The 24,733-nt window shown below is 38.2% G+C and overlaps 6 protein-coding genes across 10 annotated transcripts; 2 read left to right on the top strand and 4 right to left on the bottom strand.

The window, feature by feature from the left end:
* Positions 1 to 508: 508 nt before the first annotated feature.
* LOC115625583 (protein dispatched) lies at positions 509 to 7,924 on the bottom strand. The gene is made up of 7 exons (XM_030520687.1): positions 7,267 to 7,924; positions 6,215 to 7,204; positions 6,058 to 6,149; positions 4,671 to 5,207; positions 3,320 to 3,961; positions 2,176 to 3,198; positions 509 to 1,602 (listed from the first exon to the last, which is right to left on the bottom strand). The coding sequence occupies exons 1-7, from the start codon at positions 7,420 to 7,422 to the stop codon at positions 1,332 to 1,334; spliced, it is 3,711 nt and encodes a 1,236-aa protein (XP_030376547.1). The 5' UTR covers positions 7,423 to 7,924; the 3' UTR covers positions 509 to 1,331.
* LOC115625584 lies at positions 5,239 to 6,058 on the top strand. Its single transcript, XM_030520688.1, has one exon. The coding sequence runs from the start codon at positions 5,292 to 5,294 to the stop codon at positions 6,009 to 6,011; it is 720 nt and encodes a 239-aa protein (XP_030376548.1). The 5' UTR covers positions 5,239 to 5,291; the 3' UTR covers positions 6,012 to 6,058.
* Positions 7,925 to 8,052: 128 nt separating the features above from the next.
* LOC115625581 (evolutionarily conserved signaling intermediate in Toll pathway, mitochondrial) lies at positions 8,053 to 9,737 on the top strand. Its single transcript, XM_030520686.1, has 3 exons — positions 8,053 to 9,017; positions 9,269 to 9,572; positions 9,655 to 9,737. The coding sequence occupies exons 1-3, from the start codon at positions 8,072 to 8,074 to the stop codon at positions 9,689 to 9,691; spliced, it is 1,287 nt and encodes a 428-aa protein (XP_030376546.1). The 5' UTR covers positions 8,053 to 8,071; the 3' UTR covers positions 9,692 to 9,737.
* LOC115625580 (GTP-binding protein 2) lies at positions 9,601 to 13,781 on the bottom strand. Of its 3 annotated transcripts, none has more exons than XM_030520682.1 (3): positions 13,690 to 13,781; positions 10,768 to 12,296; positions 9,601 to 10,713 (listed from the first exon to the last, which is right to left on the bottom strand). In XM_030520682.1, exons 2-3 carry the CDS (start codon positions 12,289 to 12,291, stop codon positions 10,441 to 10,443), a joined length of 1,797 nt encoding a protein of 598 aa, XP_030376542.1. In that variant the 5' UTR covers positions 12,292 to 12,296; positions 13,690 to 13,781; the 3' UTR covers positions 9,601 to 10,440. The 3 variants fall into 3 exon arrangements, with proteins under 3 accessions (XP_030376542.1, XP_030376544.1, XP_030376543.1); XM_030520684.1 differs by lacking the exon at positions 13,690 to 13,781 and adding an exon at positions 13,520 to 13,656; XM_030520683.1 differs by lacking the exon at positions 13,690 to 13,781 and adding an exon at positions 12,502 to 12,630.
* A 463-nt stretch (positions 13,782 to 14,244) lies between these two features.
* Positions 14,245 to 16,932, bottom strand: LOC115625328 (protein VAC14 homolog). Of its 2 annotated transcripts, XM_030520353.1 has the most exons (10): positions 16,777 to 16,932; positions 16,562 to 16,712; positions 16,382 to 16,492; positions 16,197 to 16,316; positions 15,668 to 16,133; positions 15,284 to 15,610; positions 15,142 to 15,229; positions 14,793 to 15,089; positions 14,480 to 14,722; positions 14,245 to 14,404 (listed from the first exon to the last, which is right to left on the bottom strand). In XM_030520353.1, the coding sequence occupies exons 1-10, from the start codon at positions 16,872 to 16,874 to the stop codon at positions 14,263 to 14,265; spliced, it is 2,043 nt and encodes a 680-aa protein (XP_030376213.1). In that variant the 5' UTR covers positions 16,875 to 16,932; the 3' UTR covers positions 14,245 to 14,262. The 2 variants fall into 2 exon arrangements, with proteins under 2 accessions (XP_030376213.1, XP_030376212.1); XM_030520352.1 differs by having other exon boundaries at positions 15,142 to 15,610.
* Positions 16,933 to 17,646: 714 nt separating this feature from the next.
* LOC115625149 (tropomyosin-2) lies at positions 17,647 to 22,007 on the bottom strand. Of its 2 annotated transcripts, XR_003995514.1 has the most exons (5): positions 21,894 to 22,007; positions 19,432 to 20,077; positions 19,185 to 19,362; positions 18,534 to 18,899; positions 17,647 to 17,928 (listed from the first exon to the last, which is right to left on the bottom strand). XR_003995514.1 is itself a non-coding variant. In XM_030520072.1 (4 exons), the coding sequence occupies exons 2-4, from the start codon at positions 20,023 to 20,025 to the stop codon at positions 17,846 to 17,848; spliced, it is 855 nt and encodes a 284-aa protein (XP_030375932.1). In that variant the 5' UTR covers positions 20,026 to 20,077; positions 21,894 to 22,007; the 3' UTR covers positions 17,647 to 17,845. The 2 variants fall into 2 exon arrangements, 1 of the variants encoding a protein (XP_030375932.1); XM_030520072.1 differs by lacking the exon at positions 18,534 to 18,899.
* Positions 22,008 to 24,733: the final 2,726 nt, after the last annotated feature.

Below are 24,733 nucleotides of genomic sequence, written 5' to 3'. Positions count from 1 at the left end.
GATAATATTGCTCCTCGAATTGAAGTTTTCTCATCCCTTCCAGCATTCATAACAATATAGTAGTATTGTCCATATGCTTCATATAATTACCTAGAAACTAAAAATGTATGGTGTCTCTAATATGAGGTGGTTGGTAATGTCAAATTTTCGATGCCAATTTCCTCTTTATACCCTGTACCCGCAAGGTAAAAAGGGGAATTATGGTTTGTGCAAAGTATGTAAAAATCACCGACTCCATAAATAATCAGCATGGCGAGAGAAATCGATCTACATACACATGACAACGCCTGGATTTCGGAAACTTCTGAGCGCATATTGACCTAACTCGGTATGTAGACGCTTCTAGTCCCTAGGCTACACGAGTTTATATTATATTTTTGTTTTCCCACATGGATTACACAGTTGCCCTGGAATTTAATGCTAATGCATTTTCTTTAAAAATCCAACAGTGCATTGCATCTCAGCCATCCCTCGGCGGTATGAACAATGGATATAAATCATACAATAATTTTGGCATTTTAAATTAACATTTATTTAATCACTTTAACACATTTAAGTTCAATGAAGGAAGTACATAGTTTCAGTTGTAGTTAATACAATGCGTCTAGGTTTTGTTTTCATATTCATGCCATTTAATCGTGGCAAGTTTTGAAATTTGTCGTCTTCGTATCACAGTTATGTGGTTGTTACAAATGGGAGAATGTGTTTTTGGCTTTGAACGTTAGATAGTTAGGATAGCAACAATTGATGTCTAAAATATGTATACAACTGGATTATGAATACTTCTATATACATACAAAGATATTTAATACTAGTGTCATCAACAAACGAACGCTCAGGCTATCTGCTAATAAAACATGCACGGTATAAATAGACTTGATTATAATAAAATGCGTTCATACACAAACATATGGCTTATCCAAATATGTATATCTAACAACTACTTACAATCTAATAATGCCGCTGGTACGTGTGTATATACATACATACATTTGTATGTATACATATCAAGTCAACGCGGAGCTAATTGCTTCAGTTAACTAATTGTTCAGACGTCACATGTTGCCACGGATAGGGAGCGTCCATAATTAAAAGGATGTTTCACTTTGTTAGTCTTTTGAAAAATGCGTACAAATACAAGCATTTAAGTACACACACACAAATAAATATTTCAGTAAATAGCTCACACATGGCTTACACATTTGCATATAAATAACTAGTATCTACATATACATATGATAACAGTTAAATGGTACAAGTACATATATTAGGCAGTTTCGACCCCTTGTTAAAAAAATTCAATTGCTTGAGTCGAAAGTCTCTCCAGGTGCTTAATGTGAAGTTGACGGATAGTGTTCCTGTTTTAGCAGCGCAGACTGATATTTGCGTTCACCGATATTTGCTGTTGGCACCTGAAAGGAGTGCTCGAAGTCCAAGGGCAGCGGCGCAAGCGCATGTCCGCTCTCTGCACCCGAAATTGTTTTTATCAAGCTGTTCGAGTTCAGAGACTCCAGTTCGTGGGTTTCCGAATTGGCCAGCTCCACAATAGCAGAGCTTGTGGGAGTTAACAGCTGTTCACTGGCAATCACTTGGCTCGGTTTGCTGCAAATAAGGTACAAGAGTGTGAAGGTGTTTAAATAGATCACTAAATTTGAGCATAAAATATTACATTTTTCAAAGGAGGCAAAGAAATAATTTATTTAAAAATACTTTATTGCTACACGATCATGGGCCACAACTGCGTCCGCACAATCGAATCTGGGTTTAGAATTAATATTCAAATTATTTTGCTTTAGATTATCGGTTGACACTGTTCGTAATCCATAAAAAAAATCGTTTTTCATACAAAAGCATTACCTAAATCATCTTGTTTCTATAACAGATACTACTATACTGATCTGATCGGATCGGTGGCGACATATTTCATCTGTGTTAAGAAAAACAAAGACGAAAGGTACGAAAGTGACCAACATGACGAGAGGATTTGCCTACTCTGTATCTTCAAATAACAACTAATCCCACAGGGATAACAGAGATAACTTCGCACAAAAGCTTCCCTTTAATGGACACAGGTGACGACGATATTATGGAGGAGGAATCAAGTTTGTGTTGTAGCTCACAGTGGAGAGCATGTATACAAAGATAACTTCTTGGTTAACTTGGGCCTACACTTACCGTTCGTAGAATTTAGTGCTGTTGGTAGTGTGACGTCGTTTCCGACACTTAGGCCAACGCCAGCTTAGCTGCATAAAACCATACTGGGGTCCAGCGATCCTTAGCAAACTCATCAAAAAAAATGTCGCGTATAGCCAGCTGATGATCATAACCACAACCAGAAAGATGCCGATTTGTATATAGGGAAGTATGCTGGACGATAACATGATACACCCAGCGAATCCAGTGGTGCAGGCAGCCATAACAGTGGGTCCAACGATGCGTGAGAGAGCGAATTGTGTGGCCGCCAGGCGTTCTTTCGACGGCGACAGACGATAGTGTATGCCATAATGCAAACTAAAGTCTACGGCTAGCCCAATGGCGGTACTAACCGCTATGCTCTCGAGTACGTTGAGCTTCCAGCCCAGTAGAATAAGAACAGCGACCGTATTGAATATTGTAAGCGAGACCGTGAGTACAGCATATAACGCGATGAGCAGGTTGAGTGTAAATAGCAGCAGCACCACCATCGCGGCCCCCATGGCCAATGCAATGGAAATAATGGTATCTTGCGGTAGTGTATCCTGAACGTTAAAAAAGTTGAGATCGCTGATGAACCATCCGTTCTGCAGCTCTTTAGGTGCTGTGCTCAAACTCTCGTGGAACCATTGCTCGACAGTTTCGTAGAACTGCTTGATATCCGTATAGATAGTGCTATACGAGACATTCGATTCAAACTCAATAACCACCGCTTTGATCTGTGGCGGCGCTGACATTGTAGCATTGTAGGCTAAGAGGTTGCCATTGCTGCTGCTATTGAGCTCCAGAAACTCCTGGTCTCTAACGTCCATTTCGCAGATGCTAGTTGTAACGGGCGCTGCAAATTTTGGACCTGCTACTCCCGGTTGAAAGAAACGCGGCGTATCGTAAATATCTGATATGCTCTGCGGAACGCACAGTTTAAAAATGTGCGGCTCGTACGGAAACTGGGCATCGCAGCAGGGCGTACGATCGGTATGTGTGTCATCCATGCCATCAATGCATCTGCAAATTAAAATGTTCGTATTAGAACGTGCATGTTTTACTTGATCGGACTTTGATCCTCGCATAAAACAATAGCAAGGTGCACCTTATTCATATAATTTACACACTACTATGTACTCACCTGCGCTCCATAAAATCTATGAAGTTCTCGATGAAACAATTCGGCAGCAGTATTCCAAAACTGTGCTGATAGAACGGCTGTCGACGAATGCTCCGGCAAAACTCCAAAAGCCACGTCTGCGCTGCCTTACTTGAGATATCAAAATTATTGTCGTAATAGAGGTTGCCATAAGAAGTGGGGTTTGTATAATCGCCATCATCTAGAGGTTGGACACCCCAAACAAAGCGCATGTGCATCTTGAAATTCTCATATGCCCGCAGCGGCTTTTCGAACCAAAACTCTTGCTTCAGGCGCGTGTTGTATATCTCGAATGGATGTTGTGAGACAAAAAGCTGCAACTGAGACTTTTCCGGAAGTTGAAGACCCGGATACCACAATACTATTACACCGCTTAATGCGCCCAGAGCGCCAAAAATAAGCAGCCAGAAATAGGCGTAGTTCATGACCAACTGTGTGATGACATCTTCAAAGAGCTCATAAAATTTATTAATTGACTTCTTGCAGGCATTCAAAAGCTTTTGGTCCAGCTGCTGCTGGCATGTCATGGAACTGGCGAACAATCGCTCCATAATTGAAACCGAAGCGGGCAACCAGGTGAGCATGAGAAGATAGTTCGCGACCACAACAGTGCCGGAAAAAATACTAAAAGGAAAAAATAAAGCAATGCAATTGTTGGGAAATTTACGACTTGTTAACTGTTAAGCTTTAATATGTAAGCTCACATTAATGTACCTATTATAATAACATATACAGTTTCTACTGTAAATACTTAGTATCCGTTGTTGGCAAGGTATGTGATGTATGAACACTATTTAAAAAAAAAATTAATTTTATATTTGATTCTTTTTTTATTGGATTGAATCAACGAACAACTATATTTAATAAGCACAACATAACTTTGTAGATTGCCTGCCCTATTCGGACTCTCTTTGGATCAAATCAATCAAGGCATTAGTTGTAACAAGTTTCCAATTATAAAGGCATTATTTCTAAATTGACTCCTTTGTAAGTATGTAATTTACTCTGATCAACAAGGAATTATACAAAATCGGTCAATAGTGACTAATCTGCATATAGGTATACATGTACAAACATACTTGATCGTATTAAATTTTTATTTCCTTTTTAATTTGCCTCTAGTTAGTTTCCTTTCTTTATTTTTTTAAATTTCTTAAAATTTTTATTTGTCTATGCTGGTTGGCTAACTATTCAGGGTTATCTACCTTATGAGGCTTTATAATATATTTTTTCATCTACATACATACATATATCGACAGGATATGCTTGTCGACTTATTAAAAAAAATTAATTACGATTAATTTTGTATTTAGCATACAGTGCCGTCACTTACCCAAAGCACTTAATAGCCGTGATGGAGCTTATGTAGGAGGCATAAAAAGCACCTGCAGTTGTGACGGAAGTTACGAACATGGAGGCTGCCGCATGTCGCATAGTCAAGGACATCAGATTCTGCAGTGTCTCAGTGTGTTCGTGCTCAAGAGTTGTGGGCAGGGTCGCTTGAGTGTTTAAAGTTGACGTTTTGGTAAAACGTTCGGCTAATACACACTGCCAAATCTTTAGAAACAAGAACACATCATCGGCCCCAATCCCAATTATGACCACGACAGCCAGCAAATTCATGTAAGGGAAAAAGGATAAGTCCAGGACCAATGTGTATAGAAAGTATGCCAGCCCCAAAGAGAAAAATATTGCCAGGCAAGACATCACTGTGATAAACAAGGAGCTGGTATACAGCCAGACACAGGTCATGACGAAAATGCCACCTAAAGCTACGAGCCACACATCCGTGACCAGAAGTTCATTGAAAAGCTCATTTTCCAGTCCTAAATCCATAGCAACTACTTCCACTAGTTCGTTACGTAAAGCTCTGAAAAATAAATCAAAAAATTATTTTAAAAAACAACATATCACATATTATAGGGGAAAAACTTAAAAAAAAAAGTCATCAGACATGGGCGAGGAGCAGAGAAACGCATATCTGGACAATGTGCGTCTTGAGGACATGTTGCCGCCATGTCCTAAGTTTAAGACAACTATGCAGACCCACTACATTGAACATAAGAACTTGAAACGTAGACAACCATGTTTAAAAACGAAACAGAAGGATGAGTCCCTCATCTCCGGTCACTATTTAAACAATCTCAACGTTAAGGATCTGCAAATGAAGACACGAACGTGGCCTCGTTCTATGGACTGGCGCGAGGACTACCGCCAATTTCTGAGGAGAATGAGCTGGTGCAATGACGAGATATTCAAGCTCTTTTTTGAGTGTCCCAAAGTCCGCTACGATGTTGCGGAACAATTTCTAAGGGATCTACAAAAGACAGTCTACTGCATGGACTATTCACCAAAGGACTTCACGTCGCTGGTTAGCCAAAAGCTTTATTTTCAAAACCGCAAGTATGATCAAAAAATTACTGATTATCAAACCACCTATGCCAATTATTACAACCGCATACAAGAGGTGGGTGCCTTTAGAAGGCTTATGTACTGTGAACCAAAACCCAAAGATATTTCTTTGGAAGAGTTTAACACAGAGATGCGGAAACTGTTTAAAAAATATAATTTGACGACTTATTTTGATGAAATATGCGGGCCAGCGCTGATGAAGGCCAAGGATGGCATCATGCCCAGCGGTCCCATCGATAAATACACTCTACGCAAGCACTAAATCAAAGGAAAATACATATATATTAAATTAACCGTCTTATACTCACACTTTCTCCCATTCGTGAAATAATTTTAGCATATGGTTTGATTTCACTACAGGCACGAAAATCATGGCATAGTTTAAATAAACGTTGGTATCCTGTAAATGAAAAATGTAGGATCAATAAAGTTAAGGCAAAAATGGGGAGGGGGATAAGATCTTACATTTGGTTTTATAAAGTTTAGGTCGCTTAGAAAATGCAAAATATTGTAAACGATATTGTTGCGCATGCACTCAACAGGAGCATAGCAGCGATTAAACTTATTGCAGTTGTCGTCCATTTTCAAATCGTGGTAGTAGTCGTAGCAACTGAGCAGAAGCGACTGCAGCGCTGTTACATCCTCACCGGTGAGATCAAAGCAGGAACTCCGGTTTGCAAGAAGAGCAGCATAATTAGGCAGCGACCACGGGCGACAACAGTTAGAGGTGAGCTTTTCAAGTTCACAGAAGGCATCATAGCTGGGAACGGCAGCTATTTGCTCCTGCAGTTGACACATCGCCAGTAAGCCATTAAGATCAAACAGAGAGTTCGTCGAATTTCGGCCAATGCGTTGCACTACAAAGTGGGCATATTCCTTGCGCAAAGAAGCATCACAAAAATAACCGTCAATTGGTTGCCGTACATCTGCACCAGTCCAGGAGCTGGTGGGAAGCGAAGCCGCCTGCTTAAGTAATAACCAAGTACTCTTCTTTGTCTGCACACGCTCGCGGTGCGTTTCCTCATCCACAGATGTTGTATTGTGCCCATACTCGAAGTGTTCACTGCGTTTAGTAGGTTCCAATACGGAACCAGTAACGGTATCATTCGTAATCTCGTAGTCCCGAAAGATACCACTATCACCTCTCCACTTTTCATTTTGAGTCCCACCTACACCTTTCAGACGTTGGCTAAAGTCTACCATTTCCAGCTTCCGCTGCTCGTGCTCATATCGTTTGCGCACCATCTGCTGCTTCCGTCGTTTGTTTTTATGCATTCGATTGCGATTCTTTCGTCGACGATGCGTTGGATACAACAACAGGTCGCAGGCTTGTTGCCGTTTCTGATACAAATCCGATGGATTGGAGAACAAGGCGCCATTGCGATCAGATTCCTGCAGTAGATTGTGCCAGGCAGTCAATCGTTTGCCAATCTCCGTTCCGCGTGTCTCGAATCCCTTAAATTAACCGAATGTTATTCTTAGCTAAATATACATTTATGTATGATCTTGGCACTCACCAAGGTAGGGTCCGTGAAGTCTGGCAGCTTGTTAAAACAAAGCGCCACAATTATACATGCGACGCAGTTAACGGCGATGGCAGTAACCACCAGATACGGACGTCTAGCCAAAACATGGTAATACCAGTTCATTTTGTCCGACTCAAAGCACAACATGCTTTCAAGCTATTTCTACGCCCAGTCTCAATTCATTTTGTTGCTATTGACCTTGAGCTAATGGCGCGCTCAACGTACGCTCCACAGGCAGTTATGTATGTTGTTGTTGTTGTTAGAGATACTGCTATTGCCTGGTTTTGAGCTTTCGTTTTTATACACAACTCCTACTTGTTTTTGACTGCATGTATATGTAATTCCATTTCAACGAGTACGATGCGGCAACAAGTAGGATTAAGAAAGCAACTATGCACAAGAATTCATAAACTAAACTTGAAAAATGTACAAACAGCATAAAAACACAAAGGACTCTGACCTAGAGATGGAACACGACCTTTTAATTCGGACCCAAAACACCACAAGCACGAGCATGGGCTTCTTTGGCTACTTTATATATTTTAAGCGAAAAAGCATGTTTTTTCATTCTGTGCCTATTACTTTTTTAAAAAATTTGAAGGAAAATTGTGTAAAACCATCGTACCCTGCGTGCTGAGGGATCATGCATACAGAACACACCCATCACTACTGCAATGCTACCACCTTGTTGAAATTGTGCTGGACCCAGCTGGCTATCAGCTGTGCGCTCTTTTGTAATAGCCAACGCCAAAGGCGCTGATTCCTTGCTTAGTTTAGTAAGAATTATTAATTAAAAATGATTCGGAGGATGAATTGCCTAATGCGACTGCACGGAATCTACCCAAACGCGCTCTGTCAAAGGCACGCGCCTGCCAATAACAGGAATTACGCAAATCAAACTGGAACGCCGGATGACGAAAGGGCTGCCGGTGGCAATCAACAAAACAGTAAAAACCGGACTGGAGGTGGTGGCTCTAAAAGCTTGCCCGTCGTGCGTAATCCCTTTACAGCAGCACAAGAGAAGACTAAGGGTAGTTACCTTACAATGGTCGAAATCTTTGCCGGTCGCGATGTGCACAGGCGCAATCATGTAGAATTTATATACGCTGCGCTTAAACACATGGCTGAGTTTGGAGTCGAGAACGATCTGGAAGTGTACAAGGCATTGATCAATGTGATGCCAAAAGGAAAATTCATACCCACGAATTTGTTTCAATCTGAATTCATGCATTATCCTAAACAGCAGCAGTGCATCATTGATCTGCTTGAGCAGATGGAAGATAACGGTGTTATGCCGGATTATGAAATGGAGGCCATGCTGCTGAATGTTTTTGGTAAAAAGGGTCATCCGCTACGCAAGTACTGGCGCATGATGTATTGGATGCCCAAGTTTAAGAATCTATCGCCATGGCCCTTGCCCGATCATGTGCCTGATGATACACTCGAGATTGCCAAGTTGGCGGTGAAGCGTATGTGCACAGTAGATTTGCGCTCTCAAGTTAGCGTGTACGAGACTAAAAACGTGAAGGATGCGGTGGACGACACGTGGATTGTCAGTGGCATGAGCGCCGAGCAATCCAAGTTACTGCGGGAGCATTCCCAAAAAAAGGCGCTGTACATAGAGGGACCATTTCTCATATGGATACGCAATCGACGCATAAATTATTTTACACTGCGCGCAGATCCCGATCTCGAATTGCTTGCCAGTTTAGACGAGCAGGAACGGCAAATTGATCAGGATGGTGAGTAATTGGTATCAAATACTTTAATCTCAAAAAAACATTGAATAAGTAAATGTGGTTTGGAACGAACTTTATATATTAATAACCCAAGACTTTTTTTTAAGTATAGAGATCCTATGTATAAAATTGTAAATATATGATACGTAACTTATTAAAGGTCTAGGCTCGGCGGTAAAATATTTATGTGATAAAGAAGCATGTCATTGTAGTGACTGCTGTAACTGATACATATATGTATATATTATTTGCAGATGTGACTAACATTGAAGTGCCATTTTTCGGTCGACCACCGCCAAGACGACATAATCAGTTGGGGAAGGTGCGCTCGGTGCACCAACAGGAGGACGGAACTATCTTTGCAATATGTGCCACGGGTACTTCCACAAAAGATTCGCTGTTGTCCTGGATACGATTGCTGGAAGCCAATGGGAATGCGGCGTTGGGTGGAATTCCCGTACTCTTTAGATTTACGTCAACAGTGCCCGCAAAGGCAGTGGAAATTGAGGGCGCCAGCGAAGTTCCCGTACCCAGTGATAGTAGAAGTAAGCAGAACGTGTGAGTGTTTTTGAAAGTCTATTAAATATTGTAGTTGTTGAAGATTGTTTATTTCTGATGTTTCTTTATTTCATTGGAACAGAAGGAAAAGTAAAATCGTTAAGTTCAATTTAATTTAAAATATAAGGACGTGTGATCTGGAGAGCTTAATCAAAAATCACAGAACTCAAAACCAAGTTGAGGATTTCCATAATCTATTATTAAATTATGTACACGATTGAGATATATCGGTGTATTAATTATCAAGGTACCTTCACACATGCCTCTTCGTTTTGCCGAAAAGTATTTTGCCTTTTTAATTTCAAATGTAGACTTCAGAAAGAGTCGTAAACTACACCACTACTTGTGCTCAACTTTTTAATAGAACTATTATTTAAAGTTGGAAGTTTTGTTCACAACTCAAACGAAAATTATGCAACACGATTGAGCAGTAGTATTGGTTTGATTTCTATCCAAAAACTTTCGGACTATAACACTGCCAAAAGAGATTTTTGTAAACTAATTAATTTATTCTTGCATCACAATTACTAGAATAGTTAAGAATTCAGTTCTTAAACCATTTAATTATCCGATTTTTTCTGATTTTCAATGATTCGTATTTAGAGTCCCAAATTTGTTCGTTAAGAGCTGAATGCTATAAATTTCAGAGCTTTTATAAACGCTGCTCAAATGGGTAACAGTTGAATCTGTCAATATTCTGGCAAAACGTTTGGCACATGTGATTTAAGATTAAAGTTACATACTACCTTATCCAAGTATATATCATATATATACCGGTATGTATTTCCATTTGTATGTTTGGGTGTGTTTCTGTGAAGAAATGCTAGGTACTCTTCTGTGATGTAAAAACCGCCACATTGGCTATTATCTATTTGGCTCGACTCTTGTTCACAGGAAACACTTGCGTAACAACGCCAATACCTTTGCTTGTGCCTTCACGGAAGAGTATCCGCATGCCAGGGCGCACATATTCGGGATGTCCGACAAATTCAAACATCACCGAGGCACAATCGTTTGTGCCCAATCGCTCCCCTCCCATGATGCCACGTATAACAGCTGTCTGTCGAATGCTTCCAATGTGCACGGTAGTCTGGAAGCCCACGTATATGGCAGTAGCATGGAACAGCACAGAGACTTTGGCCTGCAAAAAATCAAGCGGTGAGAGCTTGAAGGAAAAAGAAAGGAAGTAACTTACTTGGAAAAAGTACGTGCCAAAAGGTTCATCATCGGGGTTGTTAGAGTTGACAAGCAACACCATGCCGCTGCGCAATGGAGGCAGCTCCTGGTCTGGTGTAAAGGAAAGCGATGCACTTTGTCCAGCACGCACGACCCGGCAGGGTGCCTTATTGCGATGTATGGAGTGTACTGTGACAGCATGAAAGCTACCATCAGACAAGGGCCCAATCTTCATAGGCATGTTCTCAGTGAGCACCCCCTGGACCAACAAACCGCCAACTACGGGACCCACGTCGGTGACCCGAAAAATTTCGTCCACTTGGAACTCACATGATTCAAGCTCAAGCCGCTCCTTCTCCGCATTGCTTATGCCCGGTGAAAGCACGTATAGAAACTTTGTGACTAGATTCAAGCCGGTACCCGTTACATTGGAAACACAGAAAATGGGCACTATGTTCTCATAGACCTGATTCGACCCAGCTGAAATGGCCTCGTCCGTGTTGGAGACTACAAAGGGGACTTTTCGGCAGCCAATTGTGGTTAGCAGTTGACGCAACTCTTGAACCGTCGCATCCGGCGAACTGATGTCCGTCTTGGTGATCAGTATAAAGAAGGGCATGTCTAAGGCTCGCACAATGGCCAAGTGCTCCCCTGTCGTGTCGTTGCAGCCGCTTCCTGCCGACACAACCAGCATCGCATAGTGTGGTGAGTATCCAGACAAGGCCTGAACTGTGGTGCGCATATAGCGCCGATGTCCAGCCAGATCCATGAATGTCACCAGCTTGGAGGATCTGTCGCTAATTTCCTCCGCTGTCATCATCTCATTGTACTTGTAATTCACTATATTCCCTAAAGCATCGAAGCCCAGTGTTTCATGTGAGATACAGGAGGTGCGTCCGCTTTGAATTTCGTGCATGTGTCGAAACATATTCAAGCGTGCCCGCCCATGTCCATTGTCCAGTTCATCCTGGGTGAGAACACCCAGTAGCGTCGATTTGCCTGCATCTGCGCCGCCCAAAACCGCAACTCGTACCTCAATGTTGTGCTGGTCATCGGGAATCTTTCGCACGAGCACCTCTGCCACGGAGCGACGAGCTGCAATAGTCTTGCGTCGCAGAACAGATGTACTAGCTCCCAACCTGTGGGCCATTTGCTTCAGCGATGTCAGGGTTGCGTTCATTTCTTTGTCGCTCAGACCCTGCAAATGACCAGCATCAGACACACCAATTTCATAAATGGCCTCCCCGTGACCCTCTCGCAGACGCCACTTCATTTGTGTGACTAGATGCTCAAATCGTTGCTTGGAGGGATTAACCAGCTTCAGCTTGTACTCCACGTTACCCAACTGCGGCTCCGGCGGCAGAGCGCCCTGCTCAAAGTCAATAATTATCATGCTGTTCGGACCATTTGTAAGATCGTTAGCATTGGCGTCAATTTCGTATTCACTGCTGCTGCCTCCACTGCTGTTACCATTCAGCTCCTGTTCCTCATCGAATCCGTCATCCGGCTGATTGGGGTCGAAAAGGCTAAGGAAGGAGTCCATGGTGACTGAAATAAATAACAAATACAATGAAATTCTTTAAATTTGGTAACGTTTATTGTTAGACTCTTTTTCGCTTTGTCTTTCTCGCCTGAAATGACCTTGAGACTCTTGTTTATGTTTGGTATGCGCAATTGTATTGTGCAGATACATACATATGTATGTATGTACATAGCATACATGCATGCATGTATTTACGTTTTGTGTACTCACACTTTTTAAGAATAGCACATTTACTGCCCGTAAATCCTATAATAACTTAACTAAATATATTGCAATTTTCCAAGCTTCACCCTGGACCAGCAAAAACAAATTTACAAATATCTTATTTATTGGAGCTGATGGGCCGCGCTTCTTTGCCTGCACACTCGAAAAATCGATTTGACAACGCTGGCGGTTTTCTGTTATTATTTGGCTTTGCTTCTGCAGCTGTTTCGCATCCTATACGTACATTGTATATATGTACATACATACAACATACATACATATATGTACTCAGTGCTTGCTATATATGTACGTAAATACATACATACATGTGTGGTAAACTTGTGCTCTTTGTTTTTGGTTACTTTTCGATTTTGTTTACAGGTTCTGCTTTTGTAAGTTTTGTTGTTCTTTGAAAAGTTTAATACACGTATATACCTACATTTATATGTATGTATGTATGTATATGTGCACAAGGTCAAAAGCTTTTTGGCCAAAATATTATTGTACCTCTGCCGTAATAGCAATGCTTCTTAATAGAGAGAGACGCAGATTGTCGTCTTACATTTGGAGCGCACAAGAGTGTCGACTTAGCGGTACTTTGCGTATTATCTGCTGCCTCTTGTCTTTCTATACAAATCACAAGTTATTTGTTTTGATCTGAACAGCTGAACAAGGGTTGCGCCAAAAATGAAATAGCAGGAAGCAGATAGTAGAGCTAGAACAAGTATGTATGTATGTACTTATAAATGGAATTTTTGTTTATATGCACATGTGTATGCATATGTGTAGCTATACATATATATACATATGTATGTATGCATTTAAGGCTTTTAGATTATTGCCAAATATGTGCTTATAAATAGACGCAAGTTTTTGATTACAAGGTAATTGGCGCAACGTCAACGCGTTAGGCTTTTATGAGGCTTTCCAAGTGTTTAAACAAAGTAACTGGGTCAGTTGGCTGTCGATTTGTTTACAATTGGGTTGTATTTCACAAAAGACATATTCACGCACTTGCACTTACTTTTAACAATTTTCTCAAGCTTAACTAAACCAGTTTTATGAACTCAATAATTATGATGCAATTAATTGAGTAATATTTCAAGCAATTGCTCGAGACAAATAAAAAGTGCTTCTTTGTGAGTACGATTCTTTGCTTCTTGAAGCTTTTTCTTGTATGTTTGATTGTTTTACCTAAAAATTTTAACGTCACTATATAATTTAGACTACTGGCTCTTTAAATAGTTTAGAGCGCGCTGCTTTGATGTTCACCACTCTCTACATCTTTTGACAAATAAATAACAACAAATAAACGGCTGACGATGCAGCTGGAGGTGCAGTCGAAATTGCTTGCTACTTAGTTGCCACCCTGGCTAGATTAGATTGAACCAGTGCTGTAAAACGCGACTGGTTTCAAATTCATCTTAGACTTGCGAACATGCATTTTTTATTCATAATAACAAACAGATTAATTTCAGGTAATACTTGGTTTTAAGATTCGATTTATAACTGAGACGTCAATGGTTTCCTCGGTATTTGTTTGGTATACATTTTGTTTGAAACGCAATCTCCTCTAAGCTAACTCAAAAAAAGAAATGCTCAGAATTTGCTATGATTTGTAATAAACGAATCCTACATAAAAACTAACCATTTGGGCGTGATAAAAATTACAAATTTATTTCTAAGCACATTAGTCACAAAAATAATAATATGCATTTATAAATAAAACACATACATAGGTACATACATACATATAAGTTTGACAATCTAATGAGTCTCCGATATTATCACGCTGCGCTTGCGCTGTATTATGCGCTGTTCTCGATGCGCTTTCTGCAACTTTATGAAATGATTTCGCAGTTCTTCAAAATCAATGCCACTTTTGTGCTGCAAAGAGTTGCGCGCTTCACTATAAACAAAAACAAATATTCAAATTCATAAATAAAGATATATCTACAGTTTAAAAAATGGTTTGGTTGCTTACACTGGTTCTTGGCCCCAATAATTAGGTACGCACTGCAAGCGATTACGCAGCGTATTAAAGGCCTCCGTTTGTGGCAGCAACATTAATATACCAAATAACGCGTGTGCCAAATACTGTGCATCTGCACAATTATTTGATTTTGATACAAGAGTGAGTCGCAGTGGGGCAAAAATTGGAGATTCTATGAGTTGCACTAATTTATCTAGCTCACTGAGTAGTTCTAGAGTGATCTCCACATCGCCGCTGAAACCCACACGGATTTTCAAAAAAAAATTACCTTAATGTTAATAATTATTTAAATTTATAAACTTACAACAAGATCACGAGATCGGAGACATGTTGATAACACTGCGCTAATAAGCAAAGGGATAGAGTAGATACGGGACAGTGCGCCCAACTTTTGTAAAGGCATTGGAATAAATCGGCGGATTTTTCATTGGATATATGACGAAGGCTGTTGCGCAATTCAAATAACTCTGTAGATGTCAACAATATGCTGTTGAGCATACGCACAATTGTGGCAGCAAGCTTTAAGTTTGGCATTTGCTCGGCTATGATTTCGGCAAAAGTTCGATAAATGTAATCGGCATTCAAGAGCTCACATAGTTTTCTAAATAAAAGATACTAATTAATATTTGCAATCAATTTGATATTTGATTTACCTTATAATCAGACTAGCTCTACTTTCCAAAATAAGCCTTTCCTCGCTAAACAAATTAAGTAGGCTTAACAGAAACTTGCGATAATGATCTGATGGATAAAAAAATTGATTAAAAGTTAAAAATACTGATACAGTCTTTTTACCTTTACTATCCTGCGAATCGGCTATTACAGCCAAAACAGACAAACTTTGGAGTACAACCTCGTCAGAGTTATCTGACAGAATACTAAGCAGATTGTCATTTAAATTGTTGGCATGCGCAGACATTTCATTGGGGAAATTTAAAAACAAATGATGTATCCACTTAAGCACTGCAACCTTTGTATGCATAGAGTTGTGTGTAAGGTAACGTGATAGTACTTCCATAATAGAACGCAAATCAATCTTCTCGGTATTCTCCGTTTTGTGTTCCTTTGATGAGACAAGCTGCATCATTGATTTGTTTACAGACACAGCACATTCTTTAATACCTGAGAAAGATAATAAAACATAAGGATGTGCTCACTTCAAATCTGCAAACAACTTACTCAACTTTGACTCCACATTGTACTCCAAACACGGCAATATGGCAGTAAAAATGCCGCTCGCATAGGGTAATACGTTTGGACCGAAGATTTGTACAAACTCACGTACCCAGCTGATAGCTATGGACTTAATCAGCTCATTGGGCGATTGTGCATGGTAGATCAGCGTGTTAATAGTGTCTTCCATATGCACTGAGGAGGCATCGTTGCGTATCGACTTTAGAAACTGATTAAGTGTCGTCTCGCACATTCGCTGCACTTCGGGCGAATTGTCCTCGAGCATGCCCAGGAGCCCGTCAAGAATGTCGGTCAGGTAGTAGACCATATTTATGTCGGGCACCGCATTTAAAATTGATATCCATGAGATAACATATTGTCTCGAATTTGCATTCTTCACATAAATACGCTCCCTGAGTAAAGGTATAAAAGCCTCCAAGTTAAATGTTTGCGATGATTCCGTTACTATATCCTACAATATAATTTTAATTTTAAATGTCATAATTTGTACTTATATTTTTATTGTTGGTCAAACCTTAAGCAAACGATCCAGAAGTTCGCTACCACCTTTCACTGTTTGATCAGAGTCAGTAACCAGGCGTGAAAGTGCTGCAAAGAGCTCAGGAAAGAAAGGAATAATGGCTGCTCGTGCCACCTTCACGAAAGAATAACTGTGTCAGTTCTAATAATTTAATTGAATTTAAACAAATCGTAACAAACCTTAACCACATTATATAGAGATTCGCTAGCAAAGTAACGCACTCTTAGGTCTTGATCCGACAGACAATTTATTATAGGCTGCACCAGTTCGTTCACATATTTATGACAGTCCTAGGCATATCATTTTAAAAATGAGTTAATCAAATGTACATGTACAGTGCTATGCGATGACTAACTTACCTTGCCCAGCCCCAAACTTGTAGCGGCTAAGCCGATTAAGCCACCCTTTCGACGATTGGCATCACGTGATGCGGCAAAATCATTTGACAAAACTTCTATAAGCTTGCGTATTTGGGTTGTGTTGTTCTTATTGTTAAAGTCCGTTACCATTCTAGGAAAGCAGCAGCACACAATGAGTTCTATTCATTTACCATTGCAGAAGAGGGCGTACATACTTTTCTATTTCCTGCGAAGCAACTTTCCTCTTCTCGTATACTTTGTCCCCAAGAGCCTTTGCACAGGACTCACTTAACGGTGCATACGGTGGATCCATTGCTTATTTTAATAGAATATTTCAAGTTCAGTAACCTGTATAATATGGAGTATAGTAGTTTCTGCTTTGTTATGGTTTTGATACAAAAAATACAGGCCCAGCTGATAACGCGTCAGTGATGCCAGTCCATGGGAAATAAAACAGTGATGCCACTCAATACAATTATCGTTCGTTCCACAAGCCTCGCGTTCTATCAAGATAAAATGCATTCGTTTATTAACCCTAATTATAATTGATACAAAAATTAATTCATAATTTAGATGGTTTATATTAAAGTTGTCATGTATATATGTATGTATTTATGTACATATTTACTTTGTAGGGAAAATCTGACACACTTCCTTACATACATACATTCTCATTAGAATAGTATACATTTTTGCCCATTGGGGAACCCCCGACAAATGTTCTAAATTTAAAGGCCATCATCGATTTCATGGACTTAACGTTCAGCATGATTATCTCATATGAGCCCAAGGCCGTTCTGGAGCTATTATTTACATGTATGTAAATTTTAATTCTATATACCGCATCAAATGATCAAAATGCTGAATTTGTGCGACTTTTTAATACATTGATCAAAGAAGGTTTTATACTGCGGCAACCACTAATTTATAAGTTATTTATTTTTGTTTATTAGTTTCAAAATATAAAAATGTATTTCAAAGCTGTTGAAGAACTGTTATATTGATTGTTTTACATAAGCAATAACGATAATCTATATATTTAGTTTCTTCCGCACCTTTTGTTTTGTTGAAATTCATGCTTTGGATTTTGTTCTTGAATTGCAGCTCTTTATGTAATTATTATTTATTTATTTAGAAATATTTGTTATAAAGATATACACAATAGTTCTTGTTTTGGTACTTGGTTCAAAAAAGATTTTGATATATTCGTAACATTTAATTGAGTTCCTCCTGTTCTGATATTGATAGTTGTTGTTGCCACTCTGCCTCTGCCGAGCGCCCCGATTAATAACCAGCCAATTCGGCGAATGTGGAGTCCATCTCGTCGGCCAGAGACTTGTATCTGTCCTTGTTGACGCCCAATTCGTCTGTGAAATAAGGAAAGCGAGTATTAATCAAATGTTCTCGTTTGGTTAAGAACACACAATGCAATTTTATCATATTAACATGTAACATAGACAATATTGTGTCACGGTACCAGAAGGTGACAGTACACTGTAAGAAAAGAAGTACCTAGTTTTTTAGTATTGTGATTATTCGCTGTTTTAGAAAGCATTTCATGATTCTTTTTATATATTAGTAATTTTTGTTATTTAAAATATTTAGGGGATTATTTCATTCAAGAATCTATACAGAAATAGTTCAGTTGAAAATAACATTTAAGGTATCTGTGTGAAGTTGAAGAAATTAGGAAATATTATGTTACATCTAAAAAATTAAAATTGAATACAGGATCCCATGGGATCAAAGCGGTATTCTCTTCAAATGAAAGTGTTTCAATGGCTTATCATTGAGTGCCTGCAGGTATTTAGGTTTATAGTGCCATAAATTTTCCATAGTATTCGATAATAAAAGTGTGCTTATGTCTGGGTTGCAAGGCAAACTGTCATGCCACATAAAACAAAGATAAGATGGTACAAAATGTACTTCTAAGAGGAAAATAGTATTTTGGTAAACAAAGAATTCAAATCACCTGGTTTGAAGCAAAAATAAATACAGTTGGATTTTCATATTTGGGCATATTTGTTTAACAGTGTAAGCTTGAGTCGATGTGGTCAAAAATCGTGTGCCACAATAATCTAGACTAGACAAATTATTTACAGTGTAAATTGTGAAAGTAATTTTGGCAATAAATTGTGCAAGATACACTGTGTGAAATGGAAAACTTTTAATGTTTCTGTCTTTTTTTTTTGATGGGGTGGGAAGATGGGACATTTGTGTGTCTTTTTATGTTTTGTTTTTGTCTTTTGCTTTTTTTAATATCCTGTGAGTTCGGCAAATGTCGAGTCCAAATCGTCGCAGATTGCTTTGTATTTTTCTTTCTCATGGAAGAGACGGTCTGCAAATAGCATTTGTTATTTATTTAATTATATTACATTAATTAATTAAAGCGCTCGATTTTTATAAAATTTCAACTTAAAAATTGTTGTGCAAATTGATTAAAATTTGATAATTTAGTTATGTATGTATATTTACAAGGCACGCATTAGTTTAAGCTCTTTAAACAATATAAAAATATTAATATATATATTTATATATTTATATCATACATATGTACTATATACATACGCAATTGTGCTAGCGTAGTGTTGAATTGAAAAGACCGTAGGGGTCAAGCGCTTACCTTCTAGCCTGTCGACTTCCTTCTGCAGGCGCTTCACTTGCTTCTCAGCGTGTTCAGCGCGCTGTTCGGCTTCCTTCAATTTGACGGACAAAGTCTTCATTTCACGCTTGAATTCCTCAACACGCTGGTTAGCCTTCTCCTCAGAGACTTCCAAAGATTTCAAGGAGTTACCGACAACCTACCGATCATAGTAAACGATATTATCAGACATTAATAAGTAGATTATTTTCCCGTTTTGCAACCTCACCTTCAATTCTTCCTCCAGCTCCATGATCTTGGATTCACCGGAACGCACACGATCCTCAGCGACTTCCAACTCATCTTCAACGAAGGCCAGCTTGCGAGAAACTTCATCGGATTTGGTATCGGCGTCCTCAGCCAACATACGGGCTTCCTTCAATTGGTTGGTCAATTGATCCATACGTTCCTCATCCTGCTGCGAACGGTTCTCCAATACTTTGCACATACGATTGTTCTCATCGGCCGATTGTGTGGCCTCCAACAATTTTTGTTGTGCGGTAGTTGAGCGCTCCTCAGATTTCTCCAAATCTTCTTCAATCTGTTGGACCTTACGGTTCAAGGTGGCAACCTCAGACTCCGTTGAGGTCAACAATTTCTCCTTCTCTTCCAATTCCTGGTTGGCTTTCTCTAGAGCCTCCTTGGATGAGACCAAATCGACCTCAACCTGCACAAATTTCTTCTCCAAATCGCGCACTTCCTCATTCAGTTTGTCAGCGCGGGAGTTGGCATCCTTAGCTTGATTCTCGCAAGTATCTGCCTTATCAATGGCATTATCTTTCTCAAGCTTCATCGCTTGCATCTTCTTCTTGATGGCGTCCATGGTGTTTGTGTTTTTGTTTTACCTTATCGAGGGAGAAAAATTGAAGAAATCACTGAAAGTAAGAAAGTGGTAAAACTTTTAATATAACTATGACAATAGCACCAATTAATTTTGGACTAATTCTAGTATTTGGTAATTAGTCTGGTAGGCAAAATACCTAAAAGGAATAAATTTGAAAGTAATTTTAAATCTGTTGTGGCTATTTCATAATTGAACGTGATGAAAATAAACCAAGTTCCATCTTCTTGGAATCTTATCTAAAACTAAGAAGCCCGTCCGACCAATATGCATCTGATGATTGTTTACTTTATCATAAATCCCAATATCGCAGCAATACCTGTATGTACAGAAATATATTGGAACATACTCGCGTATTAGATTTATAAATAGCCGAAAGAAATGTATGTACATATAGCTAGAGCCATGTGTGCTCAGTTGAATATACATATATCTTTCAACATTTCATTTTGTGTAAATTTATAAAAACGCATTTTTCCGTTCTACAAACGCCCACTGTGCATTGCCATCCTTCTCTTTCTACCTCCCTCCCTCCCTGTCTCTCTCTCCCTCGCACCCATTTGTTTTTCACAAATTATCAAAAGAAAAAGAATTAAAAATAACTTTTATACGCTTTAAAGCTGTGTGAGCCCGATATGTCCAGCCCACACACACACAGAGGTCGGACACTTTATGGAAATATCTGCCAGACGTGGGGAAAAGTGTAATTCTAGAGTTGCAGAATGAATCTCAAATAAATGCATTCCAAAAATTGGATATTTCATCAATGTGGGATATAAATACATATATCGATACATATTCATAAATATGTATATATCTAAATTTTTCTTCAAATACAATTATAAGTATTTACACACATATGTATGTATGTACATTATGTTTAGCGACATTTCTAAAATCGCCCGACATGATTTTTTAAATGACTGCCCGTGAATGATAGCTACATTTGTATGTACTATATACATACATATACCCAAATATATGAATATGTATGCACAATTTTTTTTAGTTTGATCCAAAAACAAACCCAAGGATGAATACTAAAACCAAATGGTCGTCATTCGTGCGATCATAAAAGCTACGAAAAAGCTCTGTCTAATGGTTTTGGCAGAGTTAAAAATAAAATGCCAAATATTCAGTACTGTATATATATATATATATATATATATATATATATATATATATATATGTGTGTGTATGTATGTGTGTCTGCAAATGTGAGAGTGTAGGTATGCAGGCAGGTGGCTGTCTACAGTTAATTCAAAAGAAAGGAGAACAAACCCACTCAAATACTTTTCTATACATACATATTTACATATACGTATAAATGTCTATATGTATGTGGAAATTGTGCGTAGGATGGATGTACCATGTTTATATCTGTGTGTATCTTTGAATTATTCCCACACAAACACACACACAAGCACACCGAGCTTTTTCTTGGTAGTGGTGCCGTCAGATTTAGTTACAAAATTCCTTATAAGCAAATTTTTGCACGGACGTACAAATTTCATAATTTATACTTTTTTCACAAAGAAGTTTCATATATTCCATTAGAAAATGTTAATGTTTTTGTTGATCTTTGTTTAAATTCTTTTTAGATATTTTCCAGAAAATTATAAATGCACATTTGTTGTTCGATTCAAAAACGATGCGCATCTTCAGCGTATTAAGAGTTTCCAAAATGTCCCATTCATATTTGTTGGCTGCACTTTCACTTTTGTATTGTATTTTTTAATTAAAAAATATGCATATTTTAAAATTTCCATTAGTTCAATAATATAAAGCATATATTATACATTATTTCATGGTTATTTTTTTATATTATCCTGACGGAAGCCGTAACTAACCTTAGCGTTTCAAACACACTACACGCTGTCGAAACCCCGAGAACACTGATCTATAAGAAGTCGATTTGCCCAGAAAGCGACCCCAAAAAATAACGCACGGCGCACACACGAACAACAATTCACAGACACACCGCACTCATACAACCATCGCCGTATTCAACAATTTTGCAGCTAAGAAATTTCCCATTAATATTTGAATACGGAAAAGCGCTTTCACTGAAAAGCCATGCCGAAGAGAGCCGTCGAATTTCCCTCAAAATATCCCCTCATATATCTATTGCTTCACGCATTTGCCTATACATACATACCTATATATACAAAAATAAATACCTCAAGAAATTTGCTCATCGCACTATTCTTGAATCTCAGCCGTTTATCTGTATCTTTCGAAAAAGCTCTTATTCCATTGCTATTTGTTGCAAGAATTGTGCGTTGCTTTCAGTGGATACCAGACCCCCTTAAAAATATGGCCTTGTCGTTTATTGATTAATAGCATTGTGTTCCAAATTATTGGTCCACGATAAATCATAATATTACTTAATCAAATATAGCTATACCTACCAACTTTTTCAGTCTTTTATCTGTGTATATATAAATAAATACATTGTCTTTATATTTGCCAAGATGCTTTTGTATTTGTACAGGAAATGGTAAGTCGGATATATTCAATTGGTTTATATTTTATATAAGGATCTCCAGTTGATGTTATCTTAAAAATCTATTCGGCGGAAGAGCTTAAGGCCACATATGGGAGAACGGCGAAAACATTTTCTAACATAGGGCCTGATATACTTCTTAAACAGTATTAGGTTTTCCTGTGATTATGTAACCACCAATTGGTGCTGGAGGCATGGGGAAGTCTAAAGGAAAGTATAGCAAATAGCAGCAGTCGATCGAGCCATGTTCGTTTAAATGAACGTCTGGATTTGGTAACCCACAACGACCAAACTGGTAATGCAGACTCTGCTATATGATATGCGTTCCGTCCAATCCGAGCAAATATAAATAACGACCTCTGGCTTCTAATAAACAGTTTGTTTCCAACATTTTTTATTACTCTTCTCTATAGTATACCAAAACTGTGGTAAGGATCCAAGAAAAAATGCAATCAATACATTCTTTATATCGGTTTTAAAAAACACTCGTAGTTTTATTATAGCAATCTGGTCTGTGCCCATTTTAAATGTGTCTCATTCAAATAATAAAAAATTTATTAGAGGTATACAACTTTAAATTGAAATAAAAATATACAACAAAATTAAATGATTAATTTATTTTTCTTGTTCCATACATTATTTGGTGGTATTATTGTTTCAGGTACATTTTAACCAAGGCCTTGGTAGGGTTCGTTTGAGGAGCTGCAGAGGCTAATATTTTCAAGCACGTTTTCAATCACACTAATACAAGTAATGTGATGTGGTTTCCATTTCTGAAGTTTATGGCTTTTAAATAAGTAGTACGTGTAAACTGAATTGGTTGATTCAATTGACAAAGCGCTGATTTTAAAAATTTATAAAAGTCTGATGTGTATATATATTTGCATTATGTTATAATGCAATGCGGCCACATTAAATGTGTATATTTAGATATGTACTATATACATATGTATATATGTAAGTATATATGGATATACATATACAGTACATACTATATATTTTTCCCAATTCTCTAAACACTTGGAAGGAGGAGATGGTTATGTACAATTAAGAATTCCTTAACCCAGACGTGTATTGGCGACATAACTAGTTTAGGTAGAGTCGGTCGGGTGTTGTTTTGTTTCGGGATTATACCTTTTTAGTACAGGCTTTTAAAATTCAAAACCCCACGATGCAGATATCTAATTGATATATCAAAATATAAAAGGCAATCATTACTTTATGTTCACTGCAAAAAAATACACTCACCAATCAGAAACCGCACAAATGAATACATATGTCGACAAATTAAAACAGATACTTGTTTATACCCTACACCTAAGGATATAATAGTTCTGTGCGGATGTATGTAACACGAATAAGGAGGCGAGGTAGGGCGCACAAGGTATATACATATATGTATATTCTTGATCAGAAGATCATGCGTCTGTTCATCCATCTGGAGCTGGGAAGGTACTAGTATTAGTACCATAAGAGCTAGAGAAATAAATCGTAGTATTTTTATTCCGCTAAGAACTAAGGAAGAAGGTTTGTGTTTGATTTCTGATGTATGATTTTTCCATAACTACCGTAATTCCTGGAGATGGTTACCCAAATTGGACAATCTAATAACGTCTTTGACTACTATCTGCTGTGAATCGGGGTGTAGCTGACCGTTTAGCAAATAAAGTTCCGCCACCGAGTCGGATTCGTTATTAGATATTTTTGTAATTTCTATAGGCTTTTTTAATCTTGTTTTATTTAGTTTAAGTTCTCTATTATATTGATTTTTTTCTTTTTGCATCGACAGCCCTTTTTTCGATGTGAGAAATAAATACAAGTAGTGCTTTTGTGTGATATATCATAATAGTTTCCATCGTGATTCGCTTAATGCTCTTCACCGGACAATAGAGTTTATTTATTGTTTTAAAATAAATTTTCTCCCAAGTAGAAACTATCTTTTTACTTAGGGTATAATAGGGCTCAGTTATAAATTAGTTGATTCTTAATAAATCTGTAATTATTAGTAGCAAGTGAGAGCATTTGACGAAAAGCTGAGTCTTGCACCCTTGTCTTTTGAAATCGACCCTTCTTCTTGAATCTTTAATAATTTTTGTATTGGAAGACGCACCTTGATTTCACATTTTATAAATAATAGTTTTAACAAAACTTCTTTAACTGATGAGCATAGAACATGAACAATTG

The sequence above is a fragment of the Scaptodrosophila lebanonensis genome, unplaced genomic scaffold (genome assembly GCF_003285725.1).
Source record: "Scaptodrosophila lebanonensis strain 11010-0011.00,11010-0021.00 unplaced genomic scaffold, SlebRS2 tig00000072-arrow-pilon, whole genome shotgun sequence".
In the NCBI taxonomy this organism is placed as follows: Eukaryota; Metazoa; Arthropoda; class Insecta; order Diptera; family Drosophilidae; genus Scaptodrosophila; species Scaptodrosophila lebanonensis.
Note: the sequence above shows the minus strand (reverse complement) of the source record. Positions and strands in the feature narration are given on the sequence as shown.

Coding starts and splice junctions, on each gene's coding strand:
- LOC115625584 (XM_030520688.1), top strand. CDS start 5,292: ATGGGCGAGGAGCAGAGAAACGCATATCTGGACAATGTGCGTCTTGAG.
- LOC115625583 (XM_030520687.1), bottom strand. CDS start 7,422: ATGTTGTGCTTTGAGTCGGACAAAATGAACTGGTATTACCATGTTTTG. Junction 6,150..6,214: donor TAAACTTTATAAAACCAAAT/GTAAGATCTTAT, acceptor TTTCATTTACAG/GATACCAACGTTTATTTAAA. Junction 3,199..3,319: donor ATAGATTTTATGGAGCGCAG/GTGAGTACATAG, acceptor TTTAATTTGCAG/ATGCATTGATGGCATGGATG.
- LOC115625581 (XM_030520686.1), top strand. CDS start 8,072: ATGATTCGGAGGATGAATTGCCTAATGCGACTGCACGGAATCTACCCA. Junction 9,018..9,268: donor ACGGCAAATTGATCAGGATG/GTGAGTAATTGG, acceptor TATTATTTGCAG/ATGTGACTAACATTGAAGTG. Junction 9,573..9,654: donor AGTAGAAGTAAGCAGAACGT/GTGAGTGTTTTT, acceptor TCATTGGAACAG/AAGGAAAAGTAAAATCGTTA.
- LOC115625580 (XM_030520682.1), bottom strand. CDS start 12,291: ATGGACTCCTTCCTTAGCCTTTTCGACCCCAATCAGCCGGATGACGGA. Junction 10,714..10,767: donor TTGGCACGTACTTTTTCCAA/GTAAGTTACTTC, acceptor GATTTTTTGCAG/GCCAAAGTCTCTGTGCTGTT.
- LOC115625328 (XM_030520352.1), bottom strand. CDS start 16,874: ATGGATCCACCGTATGCACCGTTAAGTGAGTCCTGTGCAAAGGCTCTT. Junction 15,611..15,667: donor CAATGTGGAGTCAAAGTTGA/GTAAGTTGTTTG, acceptor TATCTTTCTCAG/GTATTAAAGAATGTGCTGTG. Junction 14,405..14,479: donor TATTGGGGCCAAGAACCAGT/GTAAGCAACCAA, acceptor TTTTGTTTATAG/TGAAGCGCGCAACTCTTTGC.
- LOC115625149 (XM_030520072.1), bottom strand. CDS start 20,025: ATGGACGCCATCAAGAAGAAGATGCAAGCGATGAAGCTTGAGAAAGAT. Junction 19,363..19,431: donor AGCTGGAGGAAGAATTGAAG/GTGAGGTTGCAA, acceptor TATGATCGGTAG/GTTGTCGGTAACTCCTTGAA. Junction 17,929..19,184: donor GGAAGTCGACAGGCTAGAAG/GTAAGCGCTTGA, acceptor CTTATTTCACAG/ACGAATTGGGCGTCAACAAG.